This window comes from Lycium barbarum, chromosome 11 (genome assembly GCF_019175385.1).
Source record: "Lycium barbarum isolate Lr01 chromosome 11, ASM1917538v2, whole genome shotgun sequence".
In the NCBI taxonomy this organism is placed as follows: domain Eukaryota; kingdom Viridiplantae; phylum Streptophyta; class Magnoliopsida; order Solanales; family Solanaceae; genus Lycium; species Lycium barbarum.
The window spans coordinates 10,268,323-10,286,329 of record NC_083347.1 but is presented as its reverse complement, the minus strand read 5'-3'; the positions used below and the strand labels follow the sequence as shown (position 1 = coordinate 10,286,329).

At 34.8% G+C, this 18,007-nt stretch overlaps 3 protein-coding genes across 3 annotated transcripts; 1 reads left to right on the top strand and 2 right to left on the bottom strand.

The window, feature by feature from the left end:
• Positions 1 to 2,343: 2,343 nt before the first annotated feature.
• Positions 2,344 to 5,543, bottom strand: LOC132618473 (glucan endo-1,3-beta-glucosidase 1-like). Its single transcript, XM_060333517.1, has 4 exons — positions 4,834 to 5,543; positions 3,078 to 3,551; positions 2,956 to 2,986; positions 2,344 to 2,879 (listed from the first exon to the last, which is right to left on the bottom strand). The coding sequence occupies exons 1-4, from the start codon at positions 4,925 to 4,927 to the stop codon at positions 2,708 to 2,710; spliced, it is 771 nt and encodes a 256-aa protein (XP_060189500.1). The 5' UTR covers positions 4,928 to 5,543; the 3' UTR covers positions 2,344 to 2,707.
• A 4,918-nt stretch (positions 5,544 to 10,461) lies between these two features.
• LOC132619310 (AT-hook motif nuclear-localized protein 16) lies at positions 10,462 to 11,468 on the top strand. The gene has a single exon (XM_060334250.1). It carries the CDS (start codon positions 10,463 to 10,465, stop codon positions 11,234 to 11,236), a length of 774 nt encoding a protein of 257 aa, XP_060190233.1. The 5' UTR covers position 10,462; the 3' UTR covers positions 11,237 to 11,468.
• Positions 11,469 to 12,064: 596 nt separating this feature from the next.
• LOC132619309 (exopolygalacturonase-like) lies at positions 12,065 to 17,564 on the bottom strand. The gene is made up of 4 exons (XM_060334249.1): positions 17,386 to 17,564; positions 16,880 to 17,188; positions 12,661 to 13,176; positions 12,065 to 12,565 (listed from the first exon to the last, which is right to left on the bottom strand). Exons 1-4 carry the CDS (start codon positions 17,530 to 17,532, stop codon positions 12,332 to 12,334), a joined length of 1,206 nt encoding a protein of 401 aa, XP_060190232.1. The 5' UTR covers positions 17,533 to 17,564; the 3' UTR covers positions 12,065 to 12,331.
• Between the last annotated feature and the right edge of the window lie 443 nt (positions 17,565 to 18,007).

Sequence of the window (18,007 nt, the reverse complement as noted above, 5' to 3'; positions counted from 1 at the left end):
TGTTGTCTTTTGCATGGTTTTTTAAGGAAACGTGAATTAGAATTAGAATTTGACTAATTTACCTTATTCATTATTTGATCTCCATTTGATATTAATCTCTTTTCACATTTATTAGAGTAAGAATAAAAATGAAAAAGTAATTAAATTCTATCTTATTTTAAAATATAAATATTTTAAGTATATTTATTTTAATAAACATAACAAATAAATGACATGGCGGAATAGAAAATACAGCAATTAAATATATAGATTAGATCTCAGGCTAATATAAGAAAAGAAAAGAAATTGTATGTATTTGGCTACTTATCCTTTTGAAGAAAAGCAATAATATGGAGTCCATGTTTTTTGCTGTGCAATAATTTTATTTGCTCCCACTAATGGGTTGATACGCATGTGGCAATGAATTCACTATTATTGACTTGATGGGGATACTTTGGGAATTACATGAATATTGTTTTATTTTTTAATATATGGGGTGCACATTTTTTTTTTTTTTGACATTGCTTGTTTTATTAATATGGGGTCTACTTTTTTTTTTTTAATATTGCTTGGCGTTTTTAGTATGGGGTCCACCTTATTTTTTTATTTTATTTTTAAGAGTGACTGACGACGAAGCATGGGTAAACCGATGCTTCTATATAGTACAAAAATAGAAATATAATAAAGTATTTCTATCTTCTTTTTAGAAGAGTTGGTAATATAAAGTATAAAATGTCATTTTTTTGCCCTTAAATAAAAAGTGGGTGAGACCACAAAAGATTTTTTTGCCCTTAAATAAAAAAGTGGGACCAAAGGACGGACGACGATCTTGCTTATAAATCAGCTCTTCTATATATATATATATTATGTTCAAAACACGATTAATATAACATTGTAGTTTGTGCTCCATATCCAAGACTTTATTATATTAGTGTTTGCTACGATTACGAATACAAAGTTGGCAAAAATTTATTAATACTTTTTAAAAGAGAAAACTTATTTACCAGGAGAAATTACATGAATATTGTTTGATTTTTTAATATGGGATGTACCTTTTTTTTACATTGTTTGTTTTTTTAATATGGGATTCACTTTTTTTTTTAGGATATTGCTTGATTTTATTAATATGGGATCCACTTTTTTTTCCGTGAGTTTGGAGATGGTGAGTTCTACTTTTTTTTTATATTGATTGGTGTTTACTATGGGGCCCACACTTTTTTTTTAATTGGACGGACGACGAAAAAGTGAGCCAAACCGGCTCTTCTATATAGTTAGAATTAGAAAGAATTCGAATGGAATTGGGAATGGGTCGCCTTCTACTCTTTTCCTTTGGGCTGAAATTTAGTTGGTACAAGGCCCAAACTATTTTCTGAGTAAACCCGATTGTCCATTTGTTATTTTTGTTTCGAGACATATCTACAAACTTCGATCCATAGGAAGTCTTTGTTTTGTTCAACAGTTTTATCCCTTGAACAAGACATTTTTTACTATTTCCAATTGGTTGGGGGGAGGGCGGGGGGGTTGATGAAATGGTGGTGGTGGGATTGTTGTTTTTACTGTAAAAAGATTTTTAGTTTCCTAAACATTTCTCATTCACGTGTCAGCCTAGGTAGGATTTCGTTTGTTGAGGCGGAATGGAAGAGCAAAAATGCTCCACCTTTTTTATGGAGACGATGTTTTTTTTTGGCAACTTTTAACGAATGACATAATCAAACGAAAGTCAATTGTTAAGGAGCAAGATTGGACATTTTCCTAGAAGATCTGTTGGAGCAAAAGCAAGTTTAATCATGTCCTTTTGTCCCAATTTTAATCGTTTTAAATTGATTTATGGTCCAAATTATAAAATTTAACTGTTAAATTTTTTATATATCTATTAGTCTCTTGGAACAAAAACTTCTACCATTTGGAACAAAGTCCAAGTTGTTTGCTTTGCTGATATAGCATCGAAGTGACTTGGATTATCCTTCAAGTACTGAATTAATCTGAATAAGTATTTATGAATTTCTCTTGTGCAACTCAAGCACAGTTAGTAATTTAAATTCTGCTTTCTTTCTCTCCCTTTTGCTTTTCTTATCTTCTCTCACATTTCTGTATTAAGCTATTCAGAATCTATCAGTGGAACAACTTCCTTTTAACACAAGTCCCAAGTAAGATTCTGTAATGCTAAACCAGCCCAAAACTCTCTGACATAGTCCGTTTTAAATTAAACCCGCACCACTTTTTTCAAAATGTCTTACACCATTAAAAATATTCTAACTGTTTATAAGCAACTTTTTTTTGTTTCTTTTCTGTGTTCCATATGGGACTTTGTACTCACACACCCCAAAACTCAACAGATTCTCCTCTCAACTTTAGGCTTCAGCAAAACAAAAAGCAATGTGTATCTTTGTTCTTTTATCCACATCCACTATTAGTGTTACAAGCTTTTACAAAATCTACAAGAAAACTTAGTTTCTAGCTAAGCAACACTACAAATCCAGCAGAATATTGCTCACTTTCTTCATCTACAACTCTTCACACAAATTCTTTTATCTCCCAAAAAGCAAGATGTCATTTCGGCAAATTGATTAAAAAAAGCAACAACTTGTTACCAATTTGACATCACTGATCACACCATATTTGTAAACTCAATCTTGTATATCCTCATGCACTGATGTTTATCTCCGGCCAGCAGTATGTTGTACTCCACAATTTCCAAGAAAAAATAGGCTTCAAAGGAAGTTACAGTTCATCGATCATAATCCGCTAGCAGTATCACAATACAAATTAATATGTGGTAGTAATAATAATTCAGGAAGCTATTTTGAGGGACAGCTGCTGAAGTAGTTGGCGTAATTGGTCCAGCTCCAAAAACTGTTGAACCACTTGAATTTGTTGTATTCAAAATTGATGCACTTGTACTGCAATTCAGAAGATTTATCAGAAATTCTATTGCATGATACAGGTTCAGTTGAATAAAAATACAACTTTAATCACCTTGTTGATGGAAATTGACATGAACCACTACCTGCACACAACATAAGAAAATAGGCTTAATAACATGTAATATGGTGAACTTTTCGATTTGGTTACAGGACTTATGGGAATTGTTAGCTTACTGGGATCAGTGTTTGTAGTAACAGCAGCACCAGCAAAATTGCAGCTATTAGGAATTGGATTTTTCTGATAATAACTATTGAATGCAAAGGAAGCGTGATTGCGGAGCGTGTTGGGGTTGTAACAGCTTCCACCAGCCTGGATGGCAGAGCAATCAGCTCCACCATAGCCACAGGCATAGTCTAACGCGACCTGTAGGGTCGTTTGCGAGGCAGCTTGGCTAGCAACACACCAACTGCTGCTCGAGCTTGATGAAGATACCGGTGAATTGGTTATGGATGGTGTCATTACCGGATTGGCTGGACCGTTAGGGGTCGAATCAGGATCCGAGATTGTGGGGTTCAGCACTGGGGTAGTTGTAGTGGGAGTAGTGGTGAGAGGAGTTCCAGTTGGAACTGTTGTTATTGGAGTTGTTATGTCCTTTTCACTAGTTGAAGAATTCTGTTCTAAGGATCTTGTATGTGTAGCATTTGAACCTGCAAATTTACAACAACAATAATTGTACTGTTGAATTATCTGATTGGTGGTTTTGATTCTAATTTTGGTAAAAGTAATCTACAAAAAAATTAACCTGGGGACACTTTTACTGCAATTGTATATGCAAACTTAAAGGGAATTAATATTCCTTACCTGTAATGAAAGCGACATCCAATTTATAACTTTTACCAATTGGAATGAAATTTCTGGTCATGTAATTATGACTACTGTCGACCCTTTAATGCAGCTTACTTAATAAAAATGCAGAATTATTATACTACTTCCGCCTTTCATTTTATGCGTCTTAATTTGACTGATATGAAATTTAAGAAAGCAGGAAAACTTCTGAATTTTGTTGTCGTAAACTAAAAAGATGTATATAAATTATATCATAATGCATTTTGTGTCTTGTGATCTTAAATATGTCATGTAATTAAATATGTCATGTAAGTAATTATTAAATATAAAAAGTGACATTTTTGTTTAAAAACAGACTAAAAAGTAAAGTAAGACACAAAAATTGAAACGGGGAGGGAGTACTAGTTAAAATAAGAGATAACAGAATTTGCTGGACCATTTATCTGTTGTGTAAGAAATTGATTTATAAGTTTCCCCCTTGTCTGAACAAAAGCTAGAATTGCAACTAATACTCATTTTGGTATTCACCTGATCTAGAACAAACTCAGTTTATGATAAACTGAGAGAAGCATAATGGTTCTAGTGGAAGGCAGAAGTTGAAATATGATTTCAAAAACAACATGCTCAGAAAATTTATTTGACAAGGGAAAAAAGGGGCACTATAGACAATCAAAATAATGAGCGAAGAAAAAGATAGATGCAGAGTCAAAAAAGATGAAATGAATAATCATTGTCCTTTTTCCAAAGGGGAAAGTTTAATAGTTAATCACTCTCTCTGCATAATAATTCAAACAGGGAATTCAAATTGAAACTTCTTCACATGTAAATTCTCCTACGATTTCAATAATTATGACTAATAAAACATTGAGAACCAAAGCCATTCAGAATATGCGCAAGAAAAGTTTAGACATCAATGCTCTTTAAGATATAATAGGCCAAGAAAATATTAAATTTCCCAAAAAAGTATAAGAAACAGCATCGTTTTGGCTCATAACACAGAGAATAAGATGCCATGTTGCAAAAAAGAAACTTATGCCGAACATTATTGGACATGGGTGTATGACAATTATGAGGGAGAAGAAGTTAAATCTCTTCACCTGAACTTATGACAATTATGAGGGAGAAGAAGATAAATCTCTTCACCTGAACTTATAAAAAGACAACCAATTTGGATGAATATGCAAAAACTGCTGAGAAACCTCGTAGTCATTGTCCCAAAGTTTCTAACTTGTTTCATCTTTTTCTGTTGTTCTGTCAAAATTCGCTCTTACCATGGCATATCAAACAAACGAACCATGATAACGTTATTCAAGGCACATGATGTTGTGTGTGTGTATATATATATGTACAACTATCCCTTTTTTCTTTTGCTGAGGGTGGGGTGGTGAGAGAGATAAATAAATTTTAGGTGAGAGAGTTGAGTAAAGGGAAGTTGAGACATAACAAGAGGGAGCAAGAAGAAAAAGGTGTAAAAAAGGGAGATGGGGGGAAGGAAGTGGAAGGAGTAGAAGAAAAGAAAGTTAAAGAGGGAATTATTTGGAATTTAAGTGTGCTGTGTGGGTTGAAAGTAGTGATGAAGGTAATGATGATGATGATATGTTCAAATTTTAATTTTTTTTGTTTTGGTTTGGTGATTTGGAACTTTATCAAAATTTATATGGAGCCAATGATCAATTAGCCTGACTTGGTGGAAGGCAACCAAGTGATGCTTCTATTGCTCTCACTAATTGTGCCATGTGCTCTTGTGGTCTCCTTTCAAAAATCAAAATCTTCAATTTGTTACACTCTTCCAAATGTGCCCCCACTCACCTTAATTTGCAACAAGACAAAAGAAAGAATAATCTTTCACCTGATTTTTCCCCCCCAAAATTCATCAACGGAATAGGAAACAAAACCCTAGTTCCATCTTGGATGCTAAGATCCAATAGTTATCGCCGCGGCCTCAGAATTTTTAAATCATGAATGTTTAATTATTTTTAATGGGAAAATTGCTATTAGTATAAGATGCTCAGTTAATATATTTGAATGAATTGCCAATTTTTTTTAAAATTTTTTATTAATTTTTTATAAGTAGTAGTGTTTGCCGTCAAATGCAATTGGTGCTTGAGCACCATAAATTTAGACTATTAATTGGTGCTTGAACCAACTTCCAGGGAATCCACAAAAATTAAGGGAATGACAAATTTTTCATGGAAAAGTGTTTTCTGAACTAAACTGAATGTGAGTATTTTTTCATTAGATGTTCTTTTCCAATATATTCTCGACTTGGATTCCATTGCGCACGCTACTTAGCTGATGCATGGTTATCTGGAGCGGATTCTCTCTTCTATTGTGGATCCTAAGCTTTTTACCCCTGAGAAGAAGGGGGGCGACACAACAGTTACACTACTAAGAAGAAGGGGCGGACACATTAACTACACAATAGCTATACAACAAATCATAATCATCTTAATTAGTTACATCTACTGCTTAGTATTTCTTGTTTGGGTTGTTGTAACTTTGGGTGGCCGCGATCATTGAAACGCCAACTACATGGTACAGGTACGTAATATAATTAGGTAACCTTTCTATTTCTACACCTCCTTTAGCCAAGTCATCTTTGTCAATTGTTATGTTTTTTCCTTAAAGGTAAGACTTAGGAAGGGATAATATATGTTTTTAGGCACATGGTTTCAAATAGTCATGTCCCAAAAGCATTACACAACTGGTACGAAGTTGGTCATATGTTACTTTTTTCTCCTCCAGCTCGTACTGTGAGTTCATGTAGGTAGGGGCACTTGAATTTTCAGTATTAAACCCCACCTGGTTCTTGTTTTCTCACGCAATAGGCCCACTTCTAAGGATACGATGCTAACCAACCATCCATAAAATACACAAACTTTTTATAGTTTTACCTACAATGCAAATTTATTGTAATAACCCCCTATTTTGTCTTTCTGAAATTTCACTCTTTTGCTTAAACTTTATAATCCTAAGGAGTTGATATTTTAAGTTCGAACACTTCTTTAAAATTTTAGGCATCAAACAATTAGATTCTTTATTATGGGAAAAAGATTGAATTTACCGCTATACTATTACAAATAGAGTAACTTTGCTCTTCGTTAAACTTTTGGTATAATGTTACCCGATACCGTTAGGAAAAAGTCTCATTTTCGCCCTTGATCCCTGTCAAAGCTCCAACATGGGGATAATTTTTTTTAATCATAATGAAAAGTTAAGGGATAACTTTGAACTATTTTCTCGAAGGATTTGGACATGTGGAGTCCACTCATTTCATGCTAGGGCTCCATGAATGCAAGGGAAAATAATATGCTAACGACAAAAATGTAACAGATGGCAAAATTAAGCATTTTTATATAATACACAGGTAAAGTTTAACATTTTTCCTTCTTGGTAACTGAGAATTGAGTGGTAACGTTACATTACCCATTTTAATGCTTAAAGAATTGAATAATCACTCACTAGTAAAAATTTTACTTCAAAATCTAGAGGTGCCCTTTCTTCTCTTTGTTTTTACCCAGGTTCTACCCAGCCCACAAGAAATTAAAAAGATATCCTTTGTTGCATGTCTTGTAGAATTTAAAGGACTTTATCTACAAATCTATTAGTAGAACCGAAAAGATGCTAAATATGGACTTTTGCAATAATTGCGGCTATTTTTGTGGCTTTAATCTTATTCGTAGGAAGCGTATCGTAAATTAGTGAAAAATATAAATTCGCAACTGCTCCCACAGTAAATTAAACTATTTAAAGTTGATCACAAGCATCTCCCCGAATCCTAGCCTAAGGAGGTACTTTTGACCAATTGATTCCAAAGTTCTTAGGGGTCATTTGTAAATTAAAAAAAAAAAAAAACTACTAGGAGTATACTTTTTAGACTACTTTTATGAACAATATTTTTTAGACTCCTTTTATGAACCGCAGGTAAAGTGAATTTTTGTGTTGTTTCTTTTTGGATTGATTATTTTAATTTGAGGTAAGCATTTGATGTAGACCACAAATGACTATAGAGTTATAGTGGTTAGTGACTATGGTATAATAATTAAAAATTACGCCGTTTCTACCACCTTCTTACTCTTTTTCACAATTGAAAATCGGCAGGCAAATATTTCGAGGTTTGGGCCAAAGAAGAATGGGGCTAAAGGTGAATTCATCATGAAGACTTTTATGGTTGTGTTGTGAAGGTCAATGCAAATGTGAAAATCTGAAGTCACTGTTTGACATTATGGCTCAAGGAGATTCCTTCTACTAAGAAGATAATATGAAAATTTATCCATTTAATTGTCTAAGTTGTGACAGCAGGCCACCACTAGACGTAGAAGTTAGAACCGCTTTCCTTTTAATTTGGCTATTGTGTGAAAGGAGAAAATAGTTTAGGTCATGGCAATTGAATGAAAGGAGAAAATAGTTTTTTAGGTCGTTAGTTACTGTACGATCCCATAAGTTCAATACTGAGCCGGTAGTATATTGATCAATTCAGTGTACTAAGCAAGTAATATGGCGCCTAGCAACACTCCTTAACGATTAAATTGGATGAAGTATATAATTTAGTCTCAAGTACCCGTTAGAAGAAAAATAAAGTATTTCCTTTTGCCCTTACAGCTCCGAGTCATCTTAGAATATGGTTCAACTATCAAATCCTAATTGATTACCAATTATGTGTGCATGTCAATTGACCTAAGAAACTCTTTTCTCCTTTCATTAAATTGTCTTGGAGTACTCAAGAATTTCAAATGCCATATATTTAATTCAAATATTCCGAAACATATGTTCGAATCTATCATATGTGAGATTGAATTTTGGACAGATCAACTATATCCCTAACAATTATTGCTTGGACTTCTAGGATTATGTGCTTAGATAAATATAGGGAAATCGACGATTCCTGTAGCTTTAATGCAAGTTGAATAATTCGTCATGGAATGATATGTAGGTTGGAAATAAGAAGTCAACTAAAGCATTAGATTTTCAATGCAAGAGGAAGAATTAAGCCTAACTAATTTCTCATATTGAATATCCTAGATTTCTTCGCGTCTTTCCTTCTTTATATTTTGACGCTCCTTAGCGAAATTTCTGGCTCCGTCACTACCTTCAAGTTGCAGTCTGAGACTTGGGTTCGGAAGAAAATAAACATGAACTCATGACATTTTGGTAAGAAAATGTACTTGAATTTGCATCGCAAAGTATATGATATTGAGAAATCATTTGAGTAAACAATAATGTGTGAGATCAACCAAGTAAAGCGCAATGCACACAATTTTCGGGGTCTTTTTGTTTCAGAGCATAGCTAGAACTTATCTTTTTTATCGTCTAGGAATCCAACAAAAAATAAAGATGCCATTTCCACATCTTTATGTCCACGGTTTTATCAGAAATCCAATGGGGACAAACATATTTTGTTTTACAAGCACAATTGTCAGTCCGTGAATATAGGCTATAGCCTGCACAAATGGGGACATAGTCACATAACCAATATAATTCAACCTTTGGCAGTGTAAATCTAGCACATCAAGTTTGCAATTTTATGAATTCTGTGTCAACTACTTACTGCAATGTGGTGTGGGCCAAGTAGAGTATAATTAAGGGAGATGTTGGTATATGTTTGTGAAGCAATCAACAAGAAAGGGGAATCTGTTGAGAATTAGGAATTTGGATGAATAAACTAAAATGACAATTATTTTTATGCTACTAAATTCAAAAAATAGAACAGTTTAATTTGTTCACAATATTATTTAAATTCTTTGTGCTACTAAAGAATATAATAACGTTTCATTTGCTCTACTAATTTTATTTATTTGACTAATTAAATCTCTAATTTAATTATCAAATAATTAATCATTTGGAAAAGATCAGAACACTGACTGGTGTGCAATCCCATACGTTCAATACTAAGCCGATAGTAACTAGATCAATCAATATACTAATCAAAGCTAGCGTCCAGCAACACTCCTTAACGAACGAATAAAATTAAGCCTAGCAAGTATCTCCTGATGAGACTATTGAATGCTCTTGGGCATCAACTTTATAAAGGAAAAAAAAAAAAAAAAAAGAGGAAGGAATTGGGTATGTAGCCATGTTTAAAAAGAATAATTTTGAGCTATGCAGGAAAGACTAATCAAGAAGGTGAAAAAAAGAAGAGAAAGGACTATGATCCAGTTCAATACTTCTGAATGGAGAAGTTCAAGAGTTTGCATCCCTTTAGTGAACAACAATGTGTGAAATAAATTTGGTAATGCACAACTCTCAGGGTCTTTCTGTTTCATGGAAGCTAGAACTTGTCTAGATAGTTTCTAATGCCTTTTCCACAGTATATGTTTACGGTATTATCAGAAATCCAATGGAGACAGTATAAATTTTTTAAGCACAACTTCAATCCATGAACAATAGCCTGCACAAATGGGGACATAGTCACATAACCAATATAAGTAAATCTAGCACATCAGTTTTGAAATTTTCTGAATTCTGTGTCAGTTAACTATTGCAATGTAGCGTGGGCCAAGTAGAGTATAATTAAGGTAGATATTGGTATATCATTGTGAAGGCAATCAACATGAAAGTGTGATCTGTTGAGAATTAGGAATTGGATGAATAAACTACAATGCCAATGATTTGTAGTATCAAATTAGCTTTACTTAACTATCTCCTAATCTTTAGTCATTCTTTTTGGTTCTGCATTAAATTTATCTTCCAAAACCCCCTATTTAAACACAGATTCATAATCCAAATCTTTGTATTCTCTTTAATTTCTGTAATCAAGTGTGAAGTATAACAAATGGCTGGCAGTGCAAACCAAAATCAAGAACTTGACACAATTGGTAACCGCAAGCCTGGAGTTGATGCAAGTGGCTTAATGTTGGCTGCAAAATTGCCAAAGGTATCGGTCCCCGTGCGCGAGGGAGATTCCATAAGACGTCCGCGTGGCAGGCCAGCTGGCTCAAAGAACAAGCCTAAACCTCCAATCATCATCACGAGGGACAGCGCTAACGCCCTGCGTGCACACGCGATGGAGGTGAATTCCGGGTGTGACGTGAACGAAAGCCTAGTGAATTTTGCCCGAAGGAAGCAACGTGGCATATGCGTGCTGAGCGCTACAGGGTGCGTGACAAACGTGACATTGAGCCAACCGGCCACGTCAGGGTCAATTGTGACCCTCCATGGCCGGTTTGAAATCCTCTCGATGCTTGGGTCGGTCCTACCACCACCAGCCCCACCAGGGGTAACAGGGCTAACAATTTACTTAGCAGGAGCTCAGGGACAGGTCATAGGCGGGGGCGTGGTGGGTGGACTCATCGCCTCAGGACCCGTCGTGATCATGGCTGCAACGTTCATGAACGCGACGTTTGATCGCTTGCCATTAGATGACGATGATCTTGTTAATTCTGCTGCTAATTCTGCTCAAAACCAACATTACCAAAAGAATCATCAGCGTCATCAGGTCGATGTTCCAGATATCTATGGCTTACCACAGAGTGTAATTAGTACTAATGGTGCTTTGCATCCTGAGGTCTATTCGTGGGCACCTGGAAGGACTTTATCAAAGTCCTAGATTTGTTAAAGAGTCTTGAGGTTAGAAAAAATAATCAGTAACCAAGAAAGAACCATAAAATGTAGGCATTTAATATTTTATAGTAGTACTTAGCCCTATTTTATTCAGTTCTGTTATATTGTAAGCCCTTTAGCTAGAAAGAGAATACAAGGCAATTGTACTTCACCAGTGAAAGAGTATTACAGATGTTAACTTTCCAGTATGTTGCGAATTTAAATGTAACTTAATTTGCACATTTGATTAAATACCACATACAGATATAGAATAGCCCAGACTTTACATAATGCGAGGAGATCAGTTTTGTGAACCATTACAAATCAGTAAGATTTAACACAAAAGATGGTTAAAATAACATAACAGATCATTATCGTTCGTAGGGTTATTTCTTCTGTTCAATTTGTAAAGGGTCATTTCTCACAACCTTCAGTATGAAGCAGACTTTTTTTTTTTTTTAAGGGGGGGAATATAGTGTCAAGAACTTATGTTTATTACTAATAAGTATAACCAGTTAGATAATGTTCATCCTTTCACATCGAGTTGCTCACATCCACATGAAATTAGAAAATTTAGTTTACTCAATGAATATTTATGTAATTGTTCATGCTGCTACCAAACATCACAAAGTATAATCTAGTTAATTACACTACCCTCCTTTTTAAAAAAAATTTACTAGGTTCTGAATAGATTATTTATACATATTAAGTTGTATTCTTAACACAAATATAGGGTAAGCCAAAGCTACTGAGTTTTGTCGAACGAGTAAGTAGAACAGTAGCTGCACCCTGCCTCCTTTTGAAGAAAGACTAATCACATTTTCTTTTTGGAAACTTGCCTATTCTATTGCATCCAAATATGAAATACAGAAATATGTTTTGAGAAAGCAGAATTTTGTTTCTCTCTGAACTTCCTATATAGAACAATACAACTACCGACTTTAAAAACTCACCAACACGAAGCACTACTAAGTACTTGTTTACAAGTACATAGATTTTATCCTAAACAGTAACTGGTTTATACATCCTTAGTTTATTTTTTAGCCTAGTACACCAACGGAACAACCTTGGAACAAATTGAGGAAAATTAAAACGAATTCTATCATAAACAACTAGGAGGAGATTGTCTTCCATACGAAGCACCAATCACGTTTAAGCACGAAGACTCGGCTGGTCCTCCTCGTCCATGGTACACCAAGTTGATATTGTTAAGCTGCACATTCTTACAGGGCACCAATTTGCTACATTTTAAGGTGATTGCGACTTTTGAACTAGATATTCCCCATATATTACTGAATGTCACATTGCTTATTTGTACTTTGGAATTGTCCTGTCCCTACACAACATCAGAAAAAAAAAATGCTTCAATAATATATTCAAATTCACTATGTAAAAGGAATTGGTTATAAGAAATGTGTTCAGCACACGTACCAGCTGGTTGCTGCAAGAAGGAAGGGGGCAATATTGTTGATCAATTAGGATTGGATTATGGACATTTTCCATGTAAATGTCACCAAAAAATATATCAGAAGCCTGACTTGACAAAGAGGGTGCCCAAGTTTTGATCCTTGCACCATTTTGAGTACCGATAAACGTGCAATTTCGCACATTTATCCCTGTAACAAGTTCTCCAGGGGATTTTCCTAGGCTACCTATGCTAATCCCATGACCAGGTCCACAAGTAACATCGGAAATGGTGATGTTTTGACTTCCATTAACCATGGCAATACAGTCATCGCCGGTCTGAATGACAGTTCTTGAAATTTTGATGTTGGTTGAAAGTCCGATGTGAATGCCGTCGGTGTTGGGGCTTTCGTCAGGTGCTGTCAATCGTACGAAACTTATGTTTATGTTGTTGCAGGCAAAGAGGTTGATGTGGGAGTTCTTGCTGTTGATTGATCTCAAATGATGGATTCTTGAATTTGTCACGAAGTCAAATCTCATTGTCTGATTAAGTACATTAAAAAAAAAAATACAACATCAGAATTAAAATAAGAAAAGTCACTTGAAACAAGAAGTATATTGGATAGTTATATTTTTTGCTTGGCTCGTGGAATTGGTCTCAGTTGTGAAGAAGTAAAGTTAATTTTTTGGAGGTCTAAAAAATCCTAGATATTTAGTAAGGGATCTAGAATAGTCTAGTGTAGGATCTTTGATAATTATCTTAAAGAAAAATCTAGATATTCTAGAGTAGTGTTAGAAGATAAGACTAACTAGATATTTTGTAGATATATCTAGATAATTCTATCTAGAACCATCCCTAGACAAGTATAAATAGGGGTGGCCTTGAACATTTGTAATCAACCCAAGTTAACCCAACACAAACCAATTGAAAATCATTCAAGCCAATTCAAGAAAGTTTTCTTCCATAACCAAATTCTCCTTTTCATAGCTTCCTCTTCTTTAGTTGAATCTTCCGATCTTAGTTAACGATCTTGGGCTAGCAGAAGGTTTCTCCGATTTACTTTTCTTTTGCTATATTTCTCTACATGGTATCAGAGCCATAGCCATAGATTGGCTGTTGGGTTTTGTTTCAAGATCGGGTTAGTGGTAGATTCAACTGGTTTCTCTAAATGGATTTGAGCGGCCGAGTTAATGGACTGGGGATGGAGTTGTTGAATCAATCCAATTATAAGGTATGGAAGACATGTATGGAGTCATACCTTGTAGGAGAGGATTTGTGGAATGTTGTTAATGGTAGTTACACAAGTCCTCCTATTGACGGACCGGAAAATAGCAGCGCATACAAGAAGTGGAAGCAAATTAATGCGAAGACGGAGTTCATCCTGAAGAGGTCCATCTCTCACAACTTGTTTGATCATATTATAAGGTGCAAATCGACTCATGAAATTCGGAGGACCCTTGATCGTTGTTCAATAAGAAGGATGAAGCGCAGCTACAAATCTTGGAGAATTAATTGGCTAACACCATTCAAGGTAATCTTTCTATTGCCGAATATTTTTTGAAGATTAAGAACTTATGTTCAGAGATCTCATTATTAAATCTGGATGAGGCTATCTCTGAAGCACGAATGAGAAGAATTATCATTCGTGGTTTAAAGAAAGAATATATTCCTTTTGTTACATCAATTCAAGGATGGGCTTAACAACCATCCTTGGAGGAGTTTGAGAATTTGTTGTCATCACAGGAGCTACTAGCCAAACAGATGGCTAGTGTGTCTATCAAAGAAGGGGAAGGAAATGCTCTTGTTGCTAACAAGAGGAATTTTAAAATACAAGAGCGAAGTGGCTCAAGAGATATGACACATTCTCAATTCCATGAGGGTTCAAGCTCGTCAAGACAGAAGGAGGATTATTATAATCATTATGGTAAAAAGTCTATTAAATGTTATCGATGCGATGAAGTAGGACACATAAAAAGATTTTGCCGACCCAAAGAAAGCAACATGGCTCAAACTGAGAAAGTTGCTGAAGAAGAAGAAGACTGGGGAAGGTGCTTCGTAGCTGAGACTCGAGCAGTAGATTCGTGGATTCAGGAGATAATACAGTCCATCAAGTGGAGAAAGAAAGCATTGGTGTCATCAACAAAAAGCAAGAAGATTCTGAAGACGTTCATACTGGTGACGTGGCAGATGCCATCGAGGAAATCAACGAAGCAGATCCTGAAATTGGTAATAAAAGTCTGAACGTGGAGGATGTTGAAGTAGATCCTGAGCAGGAAGTTTCTGAAACTATGTATGACAATGGTGACCATTCTGGAGAAAGCAATGAGGGAATTGTAGTGGAAGTTGAAGTCTCTGGTCAACCATCTGCCATATCAGAGTCAATCACTAGTTCAGATCAAATACTGGAAGCAGATGGAGAAGCCGACGGTCAAATAAATGAAGAGGTTGACCTTAAAGGCTCAATTTGATATGGAGATACAAGCAGTATGATTTTTGAAAACTCTAAAGCTGCTACACAATTTATCGAGGAGTTGGAAAGGGAATCTAGTGGTGGATCCCATGCTGGTGTCGAGGCTTCAAAGGAAATTAATGGTCAGATCGTCACTGACGTAAGTGCTTGTCCAAATAACACAATTGGCAAGAAGCTAAGAGAAAGGGGGAGTCTGGAAACTCTAGAACGTGAAACTCAGCATGGAGATAATTCATGTGGACAAATTAATGACGAAAAATCATTTTAAGAAGCAAAAGGAGTCAAGAAAATACTGTTGAGATCTTCACCAAGGCACTCCCAAAAGCTTCGTTTGAGTTCTTCTACAACAAGCTCGGGGTAGTTTTCAAAAAATTACTTTAAGGGGGACTGTGAAGAAGTAAAGTTGATTTTTTGGAGGTACAAAAAATTCTAGATATTTAGTAAGGGATCTAGAATAGTCTAGTATAGGATCTTGGATAATTATCTTAAAGAAAAATCTAAATATTCTAGAGTAGTGTTAGAAGATAAGGCTAACTAGATATTTTGTAGATATATCTAGATAATTCTATCTAGAACCATCCCTAGACAAGTATAAATAGGGGTGGCCTTGAACATTTGTAATCAACCCAAGTTAACTCAACACAAACCAATTGAAAATCATTCAAGCCAATTCAAGAAAGTCTTCTTCCATAACCAAATTCTTCTTTTCATAGTTTCCTCTTCTTTAGTTGAATCTTCCGATCTTAGTTAACGATCTTGGGCTAGCAGAAGGTTTCTCCGATTTACTTTTCTTCTGCTATATTTCTCTACATCAGTTTGAGCACACCTCGATTATTTCACCGATTATCCGTTACTTTACCAGCATATGGAATGAATAATTCAGTCCACCAGGACTTAAATTTTTTTATTTAGTTAAAAAGAAAATGGGAAAGGGATTACGAGGCGCTAAGTGAAATCTTCACCGACAAATCGAAAGTTCAGATAACTAACTAACTAAACTACCAAGATTCTCCGGGCATAGAAATTTGGGACAATTTTTTTGTATTTCAAAGAGATGTTATTATTTGTATTTGTTAAAAAAAAAAAAAAATTGGGCTAGAGTGTGTCATTGAATAGTGTAGGGGCAAGAGAACCTTTGGTGGGATTAGAGTTGTATAGCAAAAATGAACAAAATCCCTTGCAACCACTGAACTCAACTTTAGTCCCTATTCGTAAAAGGTCGTGTGGGTCAAAATAAAAGGTTCCTTTGACTAATATAGGTTCTAGTACTAATAATTAATTACCACCTTACCTTAAGTAACACTTTCATAATAAGAAACATAATTATGTAGTAGCATGTTAGGTGGGATTATGTAGAATCTCAATTACAAAGAAGATCTTAGTCCTAACAAGGTAAAATTTAAGGAGAAAAAGAAATTGATTTTATGACTTCACACTGCTTAAGTACTGCTAAATGTCATTTGATACTTACAAGAGTAGACATAATTCCCAATTCAAGGATCTTAATAGAGCTAATCAGGGAACTAAAAGATATACTTAATATACTTCCAAATTCTTCAAGAAAAATAAAAATTCTATAGGAATGAATTTCACTTCAAAATCAACTTCCCGTTTTAGAAAATGAAAAAGAAAAAAAAATTGATAATCGTCATGTCGGGGCAAACTTTTGCCTACCTTGACTAATTTCATAAGATATCGACAAGCTACCACCAATACAGATACCAGATAACTCTGAAAATAAATTATTTTTTTATTTGACGTTGGGGAAATCTTACCACAGGAAGAGGCATGCATTGGGGATTTTTGGAACAATCATTGTAAGGCCAAGCAACAGCACCTTGGCCGTCCAAATAGCCACCACCTTTAACAACTAGCCCATCTATGTAACGAAAAGCAATCCAAGTGTTTGTACTGAACAATGATGGATGAGTGGGAGCTTTTAGAACCCCTTTTATTACAAATCTCATGAATCCCCTACATGGACCCTCAAATGAAACTGTATCCAACTTGTAAGTTCCATGTGGAATATAAACCACGCTATTTCCTCTCCATTGACAAGCATCATCCCACGCCTTCAGAAATGCCTGAAATACACAAAATCATAAGCGACTCAAAAAAATTAGTGGCCTAAAGTCAAATTTCAATCAAAAAAAGGAAAGTCGTGATTAGAGTGAGCATGATTCAATATGTGCACCAATTACTCTATTACCATAGTCACATCATTTTTCACTTTGCAAGAGTCGATAAAATCAAGAAAATAGGCTCTAATTTCAATACAAACCTGACTATTATCTCTCTTCTCATCAGCAACTGCACCATAATCCTTGACATTGAAGTACTTCAATGGTGAATGATAATATTGGGCATTAGCTATGCTCAATAATACTAACAAGCACATACCAAAAATTGCAAAAGCAAATGAAACCATTTTTTTTTTTACTCTACTCTCTAATCTCTCTAAAACACAAGATTATATAAAATGACATGGGCTTTAAATGTTTGATTTGCAAAACGACACAATTAAGGTACCCTTTTTCGCCAAAATTAATTTGTTTCCTTGTTCTTGGACTTATTTTCCAATTTTGGATTTATGCATTATCTCTTTTTGGCCTTTTCATGATGACTTACCTAACAGATGTATTTTACCAAGGTTGCTACGAAATTAAATCCACTGATAATATTGTCAATAACATTAATGCATTTGGTTTAGGGTAACTATATATCCTATTAAGTAAACTTATAAAAAAGCTATTAGTACGGATGTCATCGGTAGTAATTAACTGCCAATCTTTAATTTGTCACCAGCATTAATAAGCTCGTCAAGGATTTACATAATTGCGAAAAAAAATCCATTTATTTTGGAAAAGATTTGTTTCTGATTTAACTAAATTAAGAAGAAAGTT